General features: G+C 42.4%; 1 protein-coding gene across 4 annotated transcripts in view; it reads right to left on the reverse strand.

Moving 5' to 3' along the window:
- The window catches only part of dennd1b (DENN/MADD domain containing 1B), a 103925-nt gene that overhangs the window by 20719 nt on the left and 67222 nt on the right, over positions 1 to 15984 (reverse strand). For all 4 annotated transcript variants that reach the window (XM_070960247.1, XM_070960246.1, XM_070960245.1 and 1 more), the window contains 2 exons: positions 9318 to 9443; positions 4477 to 4578 (listed from right to left, as the gene is read on the reverse strand). In XM_070960247.1, coding sequence (XP_070816348.1) covers positions 4477 to 4578; positions 9318 to 9443 — 228 coding nt within the window. The remainder of the gene's footprint in view (positions 1 to 4476; positions 4579 to 9317; positions 9444 to 15984) is intronic.

Consider the following 15984-nt stretch of genomic DNA (forward strand, 5'->3'; position numbering starts at 1 on the left):
TGAGACTGCAGGTTCCAACCACTGCTCCGCTACTTGGCTGGCCCAATTAGTGCACATAATCAACCCAAATCATCACCTAGCCAAAGCTTCCACTTATCCCCCTCCTCCCCCGTCTCCCTCCACACACCCCGGCCAGATTACCTGCCTCATTGTGGGCCTTAATTAGACATTACTCAACAATGGCAGACTGTGATCACCACACTCTCACGCACATGCAAACGGACACTTAAACACTCGCTCTTGCACACGTGACAAGCAAATGTGCACGTATACACAAACACAGGTGCACGGGCTCATTTTCTTTGTTTTGAGAGGGAGACCACAAAAAATAGAAGAGAGCAAGCTATCTCACAGAAAGAGAAAATAATCTCAGTTTGGGCCACATGAGGACCAGTTACACTTCAAGACTAAATAAATGTATATGAAAAACAAATTTACTCCATTCACATTCAACGAATGGAGTTTTCTTTTCCTAAACAAACTCAACCCAAACTACATTTCCAAATAAAGTCGAGCCAATTCAGGCGCAGAGCTCCACAACTGGATGTGAGTCCTGCTCCATCTCTGCATGTCATCTTGTTTCCGTTGATGTTTTAGTTTCAGACAGTAGAGAGTTATTCCATCTGGCTACCAGCAGCACATTGACTCACTCACTCTCGGTCACAGTGGTCTAGATTCATTTCGACTCTGGAATTGTGGAGCCAGAAGTTAGGATTAGGACTCCACAGGGGTTCGTTTACAGAGATACATACATGGAAAGCCTAAACCCCCCATTTTTTTGTGCAACCTGGGTCTCATTTGTGGAATTTTAGCCCATAAACTGCAGATACTATGGGATATGGTGGAAATCACGTCACTCATAGGTTTCTGAGGGGGAGTTTTAGAGGTTGGATTTTACAGCTCACCACCACCTTTGCTAGTTCCTTGAGCATGGAAATCCAAATTTGGCCAAAAGAATGAAGAGGAAGCGGCAACTACAACCGATCCTGACAGGCTGCGAAGCATGTCAATCAAACACAGACAGAGCAAAACGTGCAAAAGTGCTTGCTCACGTAGGAATTGTTGGGCCTGTAATTAAAGAGTACGGTCTTGATCCGGTCTATGTGAGAAACATTATGAGATAACTTTTGTTGTGATTTGGCGCTTCTATAAATATAAATTGAAAAAAATGCCACAGGGACACACACCAGAAGACTCTGACTAAGACTTGGCTATTGAGACCCCCCTTCTTGCAGAGAGGTTGATTTTGTATTTTAAGAAAGAAGTTGGAATCTGGTGTTAATTCAGAGAGAGAGTTTCTGGAGCCAGCAGCGTGCAGCACTAGTGCTTGTACATCTTAAAGCACTTCACACTTACTTACACTGCTGGCCATGGAGGTCGCAGCTGGTTTTACCCATCATTCCTGTGGAATGCAATTCAGTTTGCCATCAAAGTGCAACTTTTGTGCACTCAACGGAGGGGACGGAGCAACCACATGATCAGATTTTACATTTAAAAAAATGGTAGGGACACACCTTTGGGCGAATGGCTCAGCTATTGTATTTATACAGACTGAGAACGACAGATGATTATTGATTGATGGGAAGCACATTGCTTACAAAGGCTCCTGGCAGTAAATCATCACAGTACAAGTCCCCCTACAGACTCAATATACTGCGTATGCCTTAGTTCTGTCAATAAGAGCAAGAGACATCATTGAATCAGTCTGCGAGCACAACGCACACACACAAACAGCACGTGTATTCGCTTGTGAGTTACAAGTGTGTAGGGGCTGAGGATGGTTGATAGGAAGCAGGTTTATGTCGACAGGCTTTCCCCCGCATTCTTTTGGAGGGCTTCTCCCACTTGTTCTTCTGAACACCGGATGGGCTGGTGGACGGAGCAGAGAGGACAACGTCCAGAAACAGAAGTGTGTTAGAAGGTGAGAAGGTGTGCATGGGTATATTCATTTTTAGGCTGGCTTAGTGGCACACGGTAATACTACTCAAATGCACTCAACAGCTTAGATCTGTGTGGATTGGAAACAAAATTTAAGACCCGTTTACATTTTGGTGATTTAGAGAGTGTGCTTATTCAAAATCATTTATATTAAGTGATTTGTTCCAATAACACATTTAAATAGGGGTACTGAAAGTTATTGATGGCCCTCAATGTCATGTGACAGCACACAATAGTCTCTCTGTCCAACTCGGCCATTCAGCTCCCTAAGTATTAATAATGTTTTCCTCAATTTGCATGAACAACTCCGAGCTGTTCCCCCTATAAAACTGGAATTGCTTGTGGCTGATCATGAGGCCAAAGAGCTGCTTTGCAAGGACTGAAAACAACATCACCTGTAGAAAAGCAATTTCCTGCTGAGATGGCGACACCTCAAACTCAGGTAACACCTCGGCATTATGCGTGTGTGCTTCACCGTGTGTGTAATGTGTGTTGTGATCAACCAATTCCAAAAATATGGTTTGAATTTGGCTCAAGCTTGACCTCGTGGAGCACCTTGGTAATCAGCACACGCCGCATGGACAGCCGGGCGCAACCGTTACCGGTTCGATTCCAGCCGGCCACATTTTGTGCATGTCACCCCCCCCCCAACAAACTGCTGACTTCAAGCAAAACAATTAAATGATTAATCCCTGCTTCTATTGTAATATCAGAAATGCAGCATTTGTGGATTTTAATCTAGTTTTCATATATGACAAATAAAAAGGAGCCAAAGTTTAGTACTCGCTGTACGTGTCCAAATACTATTTATGTTTTTTTAATTGAGGAGAACACTTATAAGACAGGAGTCCTTCCTACATACCTATAAATAATGTGCAACATACTGACAATGAAGATAATATATTGATATATATAAGCATAAAAGGACGAAAAGCTTTAAATATAATAACAGTTGGTGTAAAAACAATAACAAAAACAAGCAGTAGAAGTGCTGGAACAAATCCAAACATCTCCAGTCCCACTGTGCATACTCTACTTATGTATAGAAAAATGAATGTGTGCATGTGTGTGGCCACGCACGCTGGGTATTGTTTGCAAGCGGATATGGGTCATGGCCAGAGCAGAGCTCGGGCGGACTGCTGGCCTCTCTCACTTCAGTCCAAAGAGGAGTGGAGGAGATAAGCTCACCCCATCCCCTGTGCTGGAGAGGAGGAGGAGGAGGAGATAAGGGCCTGTTTCCCAATGCTACCGCTGAGGCAGGAGCCAGCCGGGAGGATGCTTTGAACTGCTGCTCGCTATCTGCTCTGCCTGGGAAAATTATAGACGGGGCAGAGTGTCCAGAGAAACAAAAGGCTGATTGAAGGCCGCTGTGCTGTAACTCTCGGGGGTAAATCACACTACTATCACGGGTCAGAGAGCGCAAAGAAAAATTCAAGGGGTGAGAGGAAATTTTCTTCGGAGCCAGAGGTGTCTCTCGGCTCGGCTCTGTCTCGGCTTAGTTTAGTATTGCTGAAGGGATTTGGGGGAAAAACATATTAAGTATACATGAGTGATTTTTAAGGGAAACTCGTGTAACCACACATGAATAAAGGATACCTGCTCACACACACCGATCCTCTAAATACACAGCACATAAATACACACATGACCACAGTGGAGTTGAAAATACTGCATCTGCTAGTGGTGGATATTCATTTTTCTGAATGTTTAAATTCAGACCACACTTCTTGTGCATGTGCTTGTACATACATGTTAAAGACAGACTGCAACCTTGATCTGGTTTAGTCTGGTAAAAATACTTTTAACAGGCCTGGCTCATCATGGTTTTGTTGCATGAGACAAAACTCAGCATACAGAGAGAAATTAAGCTGTGTTGACAGATAACCACAGTAAACACTTTGGGGGTCAATAACCGTCTATAATCCAAGCCTCTCTCTTCTCACTTTCTCCTCACCCTGAACAACTGAACTGTCAAGAAACTAAATGCTAAATTTACCCAGCTGACAGTTTGCTGAGCAAAAGAGGTGCTGAGAGAAAACTTTCATGTGTTAAAATGAAGACTTTCAACCTCCTAAATAAAAAATCAGCTCAAAAATAACCTGACACTGAAGGGAGAGGAAAGAGTTACCTACCATACAAGCACTCAGTCATCTGTTTCTATGCGTGCCTGTCTATAGTTTACAGGATAGGGCTGCACATCTGTCAATGCACCCATAAGTGACAGCAGATTTGTTATGTATACAGTAATTATGATGTCAGGATGAGTAGAAGTTCTGGTTTTATGCATAAAGTTGAGAATCGTCGAGAATTTAAACATTTTCAAGGGTCAGGTCAATTTTACTTGTTACAGTTTTAGTTAATGCTGGTTGAAAGAAACACACACATACAAACACACACGCACACACACACACACACACACACACACACACACACACACACACACACACACACACACACACACACACACACACACACACACACACACACACACACACACACACACACACACACACGCACATTGCAGACAGCTGTTTGTACCTGTTTGAAGAGCTGCAGGTTGACAGCCATGGACAGGAAGTTCTTCATGGTGCTTGAGCGATGGTTTACAAAGCTCTCCTCGCAGAAAGTGATTGGCTCCCCCTGAAGAGTCCACAGAGACATTATTGGCAAAAAATTAAAATAAACAATGAATTGTACTTCATTTTGGCTTCGTACTTGGTACCAATCTGTTTTTTTTAAGATGTTTACTTTGTTCAAAAATGAGCCGCAGGAACACAGGCGGACGCGTTTGGTGGGCAGGCGGGGGGTCTAAGCTAAAGAATGTGTTTAGAATATGACTCTCAGCTCTACGACACTCACATCACGTCTATTATCATTGTACACTGTAAAAACATCTCCTCACCAGCTGAACTGACTTGTTCATTAGTGAATAAGTGGATCTGAAAACAGAAAATGGCTCTAAAAGTGAGACAGGCAGGAAAGAGGAAGGAAGAGGAAGAAGGAGGAGGAAGAGTATTGAAAAAATAAAAAAAAAAACAACAGAAACCAGAAAACAGTTCCCCTGGCAGAGCGCACACCATCTCCCACCAACCAGGAGACAGTGCCCCAGTAAACTCCCCAGTACTCCACATGAAAACATTATCACATTATTACTATTTCTTACATCATGTCTGCTGGCCTGCGAGCTATAGACACGCAGGACGACAACAGAACCACTGCAGGCCAATCACAAAGAGCCCCGCAGTCATTTCCAATTCATGTTTTCTCTTAATTAACATAATTCTCACATATTTCAATGATGCTCTAAATTCTTCTAGTGTATAACAATGTGCTTTGTCTGTACGAGGCTCTGAGCACAGTGTGGCACATAAAAACAACTTAACAACACCGGAGACTAACCCCATTTTCGAGGATGGGCGGATGATACCAGTGGCCCAAATTACATCACAGAAATACTGCTCCACTTACATCACGAAAAGTTTTTAAGGCGTATTCTCTCGTAAAAGCCGAGTTAAAAGTAGCTTGTTGTAGTTTAATCAGCTTTGCAGTCTCCATCTGGCTGCTACAGCCTCCGACCATACTGCAGCAAACAAAACTGAATAGCATGCTGAGACTAACAACTAACTGCTGCAGAAAAAACGTCAACTTTAAGACTGGCTCTGAGTACACATCACTATCCAACAAAATCCTTTGCTTCACACAGGCCTGCGCTGAATGCCAAATGCTACTGCTGCTGGAATCCAAATAGTAGTTAAAACTAGTCTTTTAACTGCTTTAAAAGACTGAAGGAACATTAATTGTATCTCTTAAGAGGGTCAGCATGGACGCTCTATCCCTCAACTGTATGTGGCCAAAAAAGATGATTCAGGCGAACAGCGTAGCCGGGGTGGTACTAATATTAGTCTAACACATATTATCATATTAAGTAAGGGTTTAATGCACTGCTTAAAAGAAAGGGTCATTTTACAGCAAATGTGCAGTGAAGACTGAGCAGATCTCGTTAAGGCTGCTACAATCAGAGAAACTCATCTTGTTGCAGAGTTGATAAGAAACTCACTTTGAAACCCTAGAAAAAAAGAAGCCCCTATTTAACACAGCTGGAAGGAATTAATAAAGAAAAATTGAGCCACAGAAAAGAAAATCTATGAAGACAACTACAAAACAAGGCAATTCAATGAAGGATGCAAGAAACTGTCAGAGCTGCAGAGAGGAGCTCCAGTGGGCAGCAGGACACAGAACTCAATGTGAATGTATGTAAGTATCAGTTCAAGTATGAATGTACATTTGTCTCATGTACATCTGTTTCATGTCAGCCTGACAACAACCTATGAAATGTATGCACATAATATATGGCAGTATTATGAAACTACACAAATGTTTCTTTTGAAGTTTTAAATATATGCTTCTAATTTCCAAAAAAATGTTGGGATGCTGAGTTAAACATAAATAAAACAGATGATGTGAATTTCCTAATCCCTTCTGGCATATACTAATGTTTGACCTCATCAATGTCATAGATTTTTGTAAACATCTGCTTATTCCGAATTTGATGCAGCAACACATTTCAAACACGTTGGGACAAGAGCAACTAAAGACTGGGAAAGATGTGGAATGCTCCAAAAACACGTTTGGAACATTCCACAGGTAAACAGGTTCATTGGTAACAGGTGAGAGTATTGTGATTGGGTATGAAAGGAGCATCCTGGAAAGGCTCAGTCATTCACAAGCAAGATGGAGCGAGGTGTCGGTATCCAGAATTTGCTTGCAAAATGATTATTTACGTTTTACACGGCCAACTTTTTTGAAGTCAGGGTTCTAGATCTGCGTGTTTTTGTACACGACTCCTACTTTATGTGAACACACGACCTCAATCTGCTATACAAGAAAATATGCAATATGTGAGATTTTGGGTCTAAAATAATCTTCACTACCTCTGAACATGTGATGGCACCCTGACCTGCACTACCAAGAGATTTCACACCCGGTCGCATGATATGAAGCGGTTGGATGCCTACTTCAGTAGAACATCAGCTAATTCTGCCCCTAAATAGAACCGAGCACACACCTATACAATACACACACCCACCCACCCGGCTTGGCTTCATCAATGGTTGTGAAAACTAATCGGAGTTACTATTTCAGGTTCTTTTTGTCCGACACCTGTGTGCTGGTGAGAAGCACCTGCGGGAGCATCACCATGAGCTGGAATTGTTGACCGAAGAAATGGTGTTCTAATCAGCTGACTGCTTTTCGACTCATTATCATTTTCCAGTATTGTTTCATTTACAACTCAGCAAGACTCCCACCAAGCATCCAAACCCCTCCTTCTGTCAAGGCATATGGGCCTGTGAACCACAGCGCTCTGCTCAGCTGTCTACGAAGATCTTTTCCTCAGCTCAAAACAGAAACTGGCAGAGTGATATTCCACAAATATCACAACACAGGGAGTCTCTTCATGAAGGTACATTTGTGCATGCTTACGTGCGTGCATGTATGTTAACTCTTTTCTGAAAGATAACACGGTGCGAGCGTGAGTGAACTGAGGAATTACTGCACGTTGTGCTCACACATACACAGACACACACATGCACTGAGTCTCAGTGCTTGTGTCAGAGGGGAGGCAGTTTGTTCTTATACTGTCTGTATACAGAGAAAAGAGAGACAGCATCAATAATGTAGCATCTTGACTCCGGGAGTCCACAAAGTCCAATTAATCTCAAAGCCAAAGGAACAAAGGCTTCGCTATTTGACAAACAGGACATGCTGTAGTTTGCTGTGCTCTGACTCAGACTTGATAAGCAGAAAAGATCCAGAAAAGAAATGTTAGGGGGGCTTAGTAAAGGAGAGTAAAACACCAAAGGTGGCTAAAAGGGATCTTCAAAGGGAACGTCCGGACTCTTTTCAGCTCCTCTGACATTTCACTGCTTCAGACAGGCCCACCTTAGCTCTGCTCTCCAGCTGAAAACACACCTTTTACTTTCAGTCAAAACTGCCCCAGTCTAACCAGACTCCAGTGAAATTTGACTCACTTCAGCCAAACGGAGAGCGCTCCTGCCTTCTGCACGTTCTGGAGCGCAAATATATTCATGTCTGTGAATATTTTTGCTTGTGAATGAAAATACAATCTGTGGCCTTTACACTCAATATCCAGAGTTTCACCTACATTGCCTCCACCTGCTACGCCCGAAACAAACACCATATTTTATTTATGTTTATTTACCTAATTTATGTGCATTTTTTCGTTGTCATTTACAGTCACACTAGTTTCTCTCCTCTGCTCTGCTCTCTGTGCCTCATCGAGGGCGAGGCCCCTCCACACAATGGAGCTGGAGCAGGTTTAAGACACAGGTGAAGTGGACATAAGTTTGTCAGTCCTGGTTATAAGCAGGCTCGGCAGTGAATGACACACTAACGTGCTGATTCAAGGTTGTGATTTTAGCTGAGCTGGAGCAGAATATACGGTTATAACAGCTTAATGATGCCCCACTGTTCTCTGTGAAGTTTGCTGGATGTGATGTAATGTAGCCCTGGTGTGTTTTATGTGGAGTGAACACAGCGCCAGACTCTGTTTAAAAAAATGTCCTTTCAAAATGCTACATCGCCTGTCAGCAACTGATCATATGGTAACTTTGGAAGCAATTTGGCCGTGTGTGCTCTAATTAATTTGGCATGCAGTGAACACACCAGTCCTAATTTTGTGTTAATGAAACCTCAGCTCCTTGTATTTGCTCCTGATCTTCACCACTGTTTTGGGGGAAGGAAATAATGGCAATAACCAGCTTAACCACCAGTAAACCAGTTTTAATTGTGACATATGAGTGCTGTACAGTGGATCAAATCTACGCCGATGTGAAGGCTGGTTCCTGTGGATTTTGAGAAGTAACTGATAAATATCCTTCTGTGAGTCTACACTGGCACGTGAGCAAAAAACTTTTAAGTGTTAAAATTTGAGGAGAGAACTTTGTGTGGCGGTAGGTGGCAGAATGAGAACGTTCAGTGGGGCAAGATGTGATGGAATCCATTTTTGGTTAACTAATTAGACATTAAATGGCACAATTCTTTCAACATTTGGACCGGACCTTTTCACTTCCTTCAAATAGAACTGGAATAGGATTGAAAATAGCCTGTCCGAAGCCAAAGAGGAGAAAGATGGTTTTGAGTTGATTGCTGGCAAATAGAATAAATATGGGAAAACTTGTAAAATAAGACTCACTTAACAGTTTGTTTGTTCGGGTCCAAATGTAATATTGTAACACTGCAGTTTATTGGGTTAGCCTCTAGGTTTGATGGTAAAACATATCCAACAATATGTGATTTAAGAAAATAAGGCTGTAAAATGGCACAACCTGATCAAAAATGATTAAAGATTGGATCCTTACAGGCTTATATCTGAGGGCATCTCGGTAGGATCCAAACAGAGCGGCCTGCGCTCTCAAGAAGGCCCTCGCCACGCCACTTCCTGTGGCTGTCGACTGCTTCTTCAGCTTGCTCTTCAGAGAGGACACCTGGTGGAAAACATAAAGGGAGAATGTGGGGGAGAGGCAGAGGGAGAGAGAGGTGGGAGGGGGGAAAGGGAGAGATGGAGGGGTAAAAGTTAAATTATCACCTCTGAAATTGGTGGAAGAAGGAGCTAGCCCATTCTGGGTGTGAAGTATCACATTTGCAGGTCATCTCAAAAAAGAAAAGAAAAGAAAAGAAAAGAAAAGAAAAGAAAGCAAAAGCTTCAGCCTTTCCTCCAGGCTTATCTGTTGTGCTGCTGAGAGCACCTGCTGCTTTGCTAATTGAGCAGAGGACGCAGAGGGGGGGCAGCGAGAGGGACGGGACAGCAGAGAGGAAATGGAAACTCGTATCATTGCTCTTCCTCTCTCTCCATCCTGCCACCCCTGCTCTCCTCCCATCACCTCCCTGCTTCTTCGCTTCTCCCTCCATTTCTTACTCTCCTCCTCTTTCTTTCCAGTCCTCCTTCTTTCCCCTCCCCGAACTCCCTCTAGAAAGGGACTCTTGACATAAAATGTCTTTAATTATTTTCCCCTCTCCTGGCTCTGTCTCCAGGACTCCAGGCGAGAGTGGAGGAGCAGCAGGCCCGAGCTTGTTTTAGGATGACAAAAGATTCACCCTGGCCACCAGGCCCTGGGGAGTCTGGGAAGGAAGTTGTCAAGAGGCTCTCCTCACCTGCTCAGCAGTAGTCTGACTGTGTTGTGGCAGAGCGAGGAGGAGGCAGAGATAGCGAAGGGACTGCTGCTCTCTGTGTGGGTTGTGCCAGCTTAGCACAAAGCACAACGTTTGATTGGGTTGCACAGGAGGTCTAGATTACTGTCATGCAGTTTGGTGTGGGCTGTTAGCAGCAGTACGGGCTTGAATCCTGATTTTCAAGAAAAACTTTGTAATTTCCAACCACAATTAGTGAAAAACAGATTAATTGTAACTTTGCATTGTTTTATGTTATATTCCATATTGTCTACTGACATATAATAAGATAAAAATGTGTAAATCAATGCTCGACCTCGCTGTACAGAACTAAGAAAAGTGTCGCCTACAGAACTGTGCCTCGTTCACATCACGATAACGAGGCCGGTCAAACCAAAGCTCTCCAGGTACGGACGCACTACCTTACTTGACCACTCTGCTGTCTGAAAACGGGGTAGGAACTGTACATGCAGAACTAGTAAAGTAATTAACAGAGCAGAGTAATTAGCATTTTTGGCTAGCAGTCGGACTATTACATTTAACATTGTACTGCATATTTCACCAGTCCATTCAAACACTGCCTAATACAGTGCAACTTTCTGTGGTGTGTGTTCTGCTGGTTTTGTGTTCACTGCAGGTGTCAGATATTCCCGTGTTAACTGACTGCTTTGTCCACCTCTGCGAAGAAACAGAGAACATTTACAATAAATTCTGCATGTCAGTATTATTGGTTTTAATTGGTGGCAGCAGTATTTGTGGGTGCGAAGAGAGGGAAGAAGAGATGAAAGCGGGAGAAAATCTGAGGTTGTGTCAACCATTAACAGACCCCAGTCCTTCTGTAATGTGATAAAATTTTGATCAGGACCATTTCAATCAGAGGTGGGCCAATATATCATGTCGCGTAGCTGCAGCGTTAGAGGGATATCACGGTCTGGCGTCTGCAATTAGCCTATCTGGAAAACTTCAGGGAGGAGAAGCAAAGTGTTAGCACAGCTCATACAAAGGACAGGCGGAAAGACACAGAGAGGCTGAGAGAGAAGGAGAGAAAGCGAGACAGAGAGAGTGGCAGTCTTAAACTGGGACAAAGACAAAACGAACAGCGTCGATTCCTCTCCCCTGGGCTTTCTCACTCTCCACAACGTCCCCATGCTGCCATTGCAAATGCTCCCAGGCATCAAACAGGAAGTTTATCACGGATAAATTAACAAGTGTCATCTCCATATTCACTCATTGTGCTAAATGCTTTTATGTTTATGTAAAGCCCTTTCTGGAATTAATATTTCATGTTTATGTGCGTTTTCACTGATTTTTTTCATCCTTGCAAATCATTAAACTGTCTTTTTTCGGGGGGAGAATCAAAGCGAACACAATGTCAGTCTAAGTGGGGGAGGCATACCCCAAAGACTGTCAGAGAAGACGGGATAGCGGAGTTTACTCTGCACACAGAGTTCTGTACATCAGCTTTGAACGGGTGAGAGCACTGCAGTGGCAAACACTTTTTAATGAGGTGGGGACACCACTTCACTTGTGTTTTGTTTCCCAGTGTTTGAGGAAAAAGGGGTGATAAAGCAATCAGTTCAAAGTCTCACGTTCATTCATCAGTAAGGTTAAGCAGGATGAAAAAAATATTCTTCTTCAGTCCCGAGCGGTGATTAATTAAATCGTCATATACAGCAAATATAGTGGTAGTGAATGACAAATACCTCAATATCGCTTTTGCTAACAGGAACACCACAGTCCATGGTGCACTCCTTCACGTATCTGACACCAAAAGATAAATGTGTGTTTAGTAGTTGGGTTTTGAATATGGCCCCTATGCCACAATTATCAGGTATGCCTCCACGGTAATGGCTCTGTCAAACTAATTAACTTCTACAGTTTGAGTGAAGCTAACGAGATGCGTACAGGCATCAGAGGAAGGCCAGGCTCTACAGGTGATAACCCAATTTGGCAGTGACATTTTTTAGTGTAAAGTCACAGTGGCGGTGATGAGATCAAAGGCAGAGAGTCCCCCATTGGGTCCAATTAGAACTATAGCATTGTACAGGGAAGGGGTGGCAGGAGGAGAGAGGGGAGTGGGTGGTTGGGGGAGAGAGAGGAAAAAAAAATGTTGAGTTATGATATTCATAATCTATGCAGAGGGGCCTTTCCAGTACAGGTCTTCTCCCCATAGCTGTGATCTTTTCAATTTACATCAAGGGAAGATGGTTGGGGATGAAAGCAGGGCATCCAAAGCGCACAGCCCACAGAGGGCAGACATGGGGCCTCATTAAGACCCAGCCCAGCCAGGCCCAAACAGGGTTTGAAGTGCGTCACATAAAGAGCATGGGGTCAAAGGTCAGACATAGAACAGATCTCCATTTAACTCTCCAGCTGGAGATGGTAATTAGCAGGTGCAATGACGATCCCTGCCTGACTGTAAGGGATGATACCACTGTAGGTGACACCAGGCATATGTGTGAATGTGTGTGCGTGTGCGTGCCCTTGCATGTGTACGCACAAATGATGCCTCGACGCATTAATATGAATTCAAACATCCATCGGAGATTCAAACTCAAACTCGACATGCATGTAAATACAGAATACGCAGGTACTGAATAAAGTACATTTACACCTACATCAGCAGTTGGAGGCTTTTAAAATAAAAAAAAAACCCATCTCGCTGTCATTGTAAGAGATGGAGTAACTGCTGCAGCTCTATAGAACGAGCCTCATAGAACGATCGTAGTTTTATGAACGTATGAAAGGTGGTCATTGCTGTTAATTAACTGTTGGAAATTTTACTCTAACGTCAAAAAACAGAAAACAAAATATGATAAAAGGTAAGAGCCTGACTGACAATATTACATTTACTATTGAGTAATTTAAAAAAAATGTAAATGAAAGAAGAAAAAGTTACACACAAAACTCAGAATATATATTTAGAATTTTCCACTAAACTTTCACTAGAGCATAAAAAAACCCTCCCAAATAACGACCCTGACACTTGTCTGTTGTTAAATAAATAAATAAATAAAAAGTTGGGTTTTCTTCTCACAAAAAAAGAATGTTTTGTTTAAGATTCTGTCCAGGGAAAGAAAGCCATGGGGACGCAATTAAAGAACTACAAAGAAAAAAAAAATAGTTATGAAAATCTCCCACTTTCTTTTGATGTGCGGCAGTCTGAACTATGCACGCACACACACACACACACACACAAACACACACAAGGATGTGAACAAAGACACACAGAGAAGCAGCATACACTCTCACGAATGTACACAATGTGCATGCAACTTGGAATCTATGAAACTCATTCATTCTTTCAATTGTAAACAAATCTTAGATATTTACTGATTTCTTTTAAACTAACCTCTATTTTTAGTAAAACGGCACAATAATGGGGATATTACTTAAGCTGATAACTAGATCATTAACTCCTATTCACTGTTACGACAGCAAAATCAACTTTGGTGAATATTAAATAAGCAGAATGACGTGATAATATAAATATGTACAAATGCAGAAAGACGAGAATGGTGATTAAAGTGTGTGCTGAGACATAAAATTAGTCATTAAGCATGCTGATCTGCTGTTAAGTAAATGCAGTACAATACATTCATCAGGTGAAATGAAAAGAGTGAGAAAGCAATGGGGAGATAGAGTCTGTATATGTGTGTGTGTGTGTGTGTGTGTGTGTGTGTGTGTGTGTGTGTGTGTGTGTGTGTGTGTGTGTGTGTGTGTGTTTTAATAGGGCTATCTCATTGCCATGAGACTCTCCCCGGTGTGGGGTTACTTTGTCAGGCTGACCTCTTATAGCAGCTGAGCGGCTGAGTTTTGCATACATAATTAACTACAGCTAAATGTCATCTCTCACTTCAATAACTAACGCAGTGGGTGATGCTGCTCTCCCTTTTTGACTTCTAATCCAGAGCGAACCGCCGGCAGAAGGAGTATGTGAAAATGAAGTGCAGCTTTCAAACTCCACATGAGTAAATGAAGGGCTGCGAAGACTGCAGAGAGCGTACGCACAGTTCAGCGCCATTTAAAACAATCGGAACACGCTAAAACCATGCTTTAAATGAGCAGATCTCCACAAACGCCGTTGCTGAAGTACAGACGCAACAGCAAAAAACAAAATGAAATACTTTGGACCTTGTTATTATGTGCTGCAGACACTGGAACTGTTTCTGGTAAAGTACAGTATGTAACTGAGGTGGAGCAACCACGTTCCCAGCACAGAGCTACAATCTAGTTAGTACAGCATGCGAGGGCTTTACTGTAGGTGGCTCCGCTGCACTGGGAAGACACCAGTGAAGTGAAACACACTTGGCTCGATCTAAACTGAAAATGGGGAATTCTGGTGGACAAACCAAAAATCTGTGAGTAGCAGAAGTTTACTCCTGAACTAGATCTGAATGTCACTGATGAGCATTCCTGGCCGACAACGTGTAGGTGTCTGTGTGTGTGTGTGTTTGTGTGTGTGTGTGTGTGTGTGTGTGTGTGTGTGTGTGTGTGTGTTTGCCTGCTGTCGGCTGTACTCTGTTGTAGACGATGATGTAGATGTTGTTTTCCGGGAGCATTGGAAACTGAACACCAAATTAAAGCCGCAATGTTTGATTAAGTGTGCCAGGTGATCTCAGGAGAGGCGCGCAGACACAACCGCAACCCCCTCATTCATTTGTAAACCTCCAAATGCAGGCTTGAAATACAGGAAGTAGGAGTGTACGCTGTAAATTTCCCCCTTTATTGGGAATACAAATGATCAAATGTATGAAGGCTAGGAATGTATGGGTACACGGTGTCAGCAAAGTAGCGAGAGGCAGAGAGGAGGAGAATAGAAGGAATTAGGCTGTGATGTGAGAGAGAGCATCTGAAAATAAAGATGTAAGCTCCATTGTAGCACCTCACCTTGAATACGTGGCACAGAAAGAATAATACATGAAAAAATTCTTCCGTCATTGGTTTGAGATCAATTACTGGGATCAAATAAAAATCTGATTCAGTCACACACTGTTTGTTTTCAGAATTAACAGACTCCTAATTTGCTATTCTTGGATACTTTTAATGACTAGCGCGGTAAACAGCCCCACCAACCAAAAGCCAATTATAACTTTATCAGCACAATGTCTGTGTGGAAGAGCAACTGTGGATCTCAGAGAAAGAAACAAAAACACCTTGATGTTCCAGGGAAAAACTACAGTTTCTTTATAGAGTATTTATTTTCAGTGTGCTTGTCAACATATTGATTTTACTGACACAAGTGCAGTCTCTCCAAGATTAGTGTGATTCTTAATGTGCAAAAACTATGGAAACTTTCAGTCCAACTTAGGCAGGCTTAAAAATATGCAAAATCCTGCTAAAAATACACAACGTCAAATTAAAAAAAAATAAAAATAAAAATCGCAATGTTTATCTAAAACAGAAAACAAAAGAAAAGCTCAAACTCAAACGAAGCAACAAAAAAGTTACTTGATCTGCGTTCTAATTTTTTCCGGGTAAAACAGGAAATGTTTAGATTGATGCAACTAAAAAAATGATGAAGGGAAAAAAATCTAAAAGCAGAAATTAAAAGAGATTGATGAGATGAAAAACGTGCCCTGTGCATTTAAACAGACAAATCCAGAACAACAGCGCAATTAAAGCCTTTGATTCATATGATGTTTCCAATTAAAACAACGTCAAAAGTCACACTCAAAAGATTGCTGCATCCTTTTTTGACCCGTTACCAATTACTCTCTTATTCAGATCTTTCCTCTTTCTGCAAAACGGAACCGCTACTGGCATGGTAGCATTTGTAATAGTCAATAAATCTAAAATATTATGTGTGAAGTTGCGGGGAAAGACCATTAAGGGGCGGGCACTAGTGGAGCCGGAGTA

Source organism: Chaetodon trifascialis, chromosome 4 (genome assembly GCF_039877785.1).
Source record: "Chaetodon trifascialis isolate fChaTrf1 chromosome 4, fChaTrf1.hap1, whole genome shotgun sequence".
Taxonomy (NCBI): domain Eukaryota; kingdom Metazoa; phylum Chordata; class Actinopteri; order Chaetodontiformes; family Chaetodontidae; genus Chaetodon; species Chaetodon trifascialis.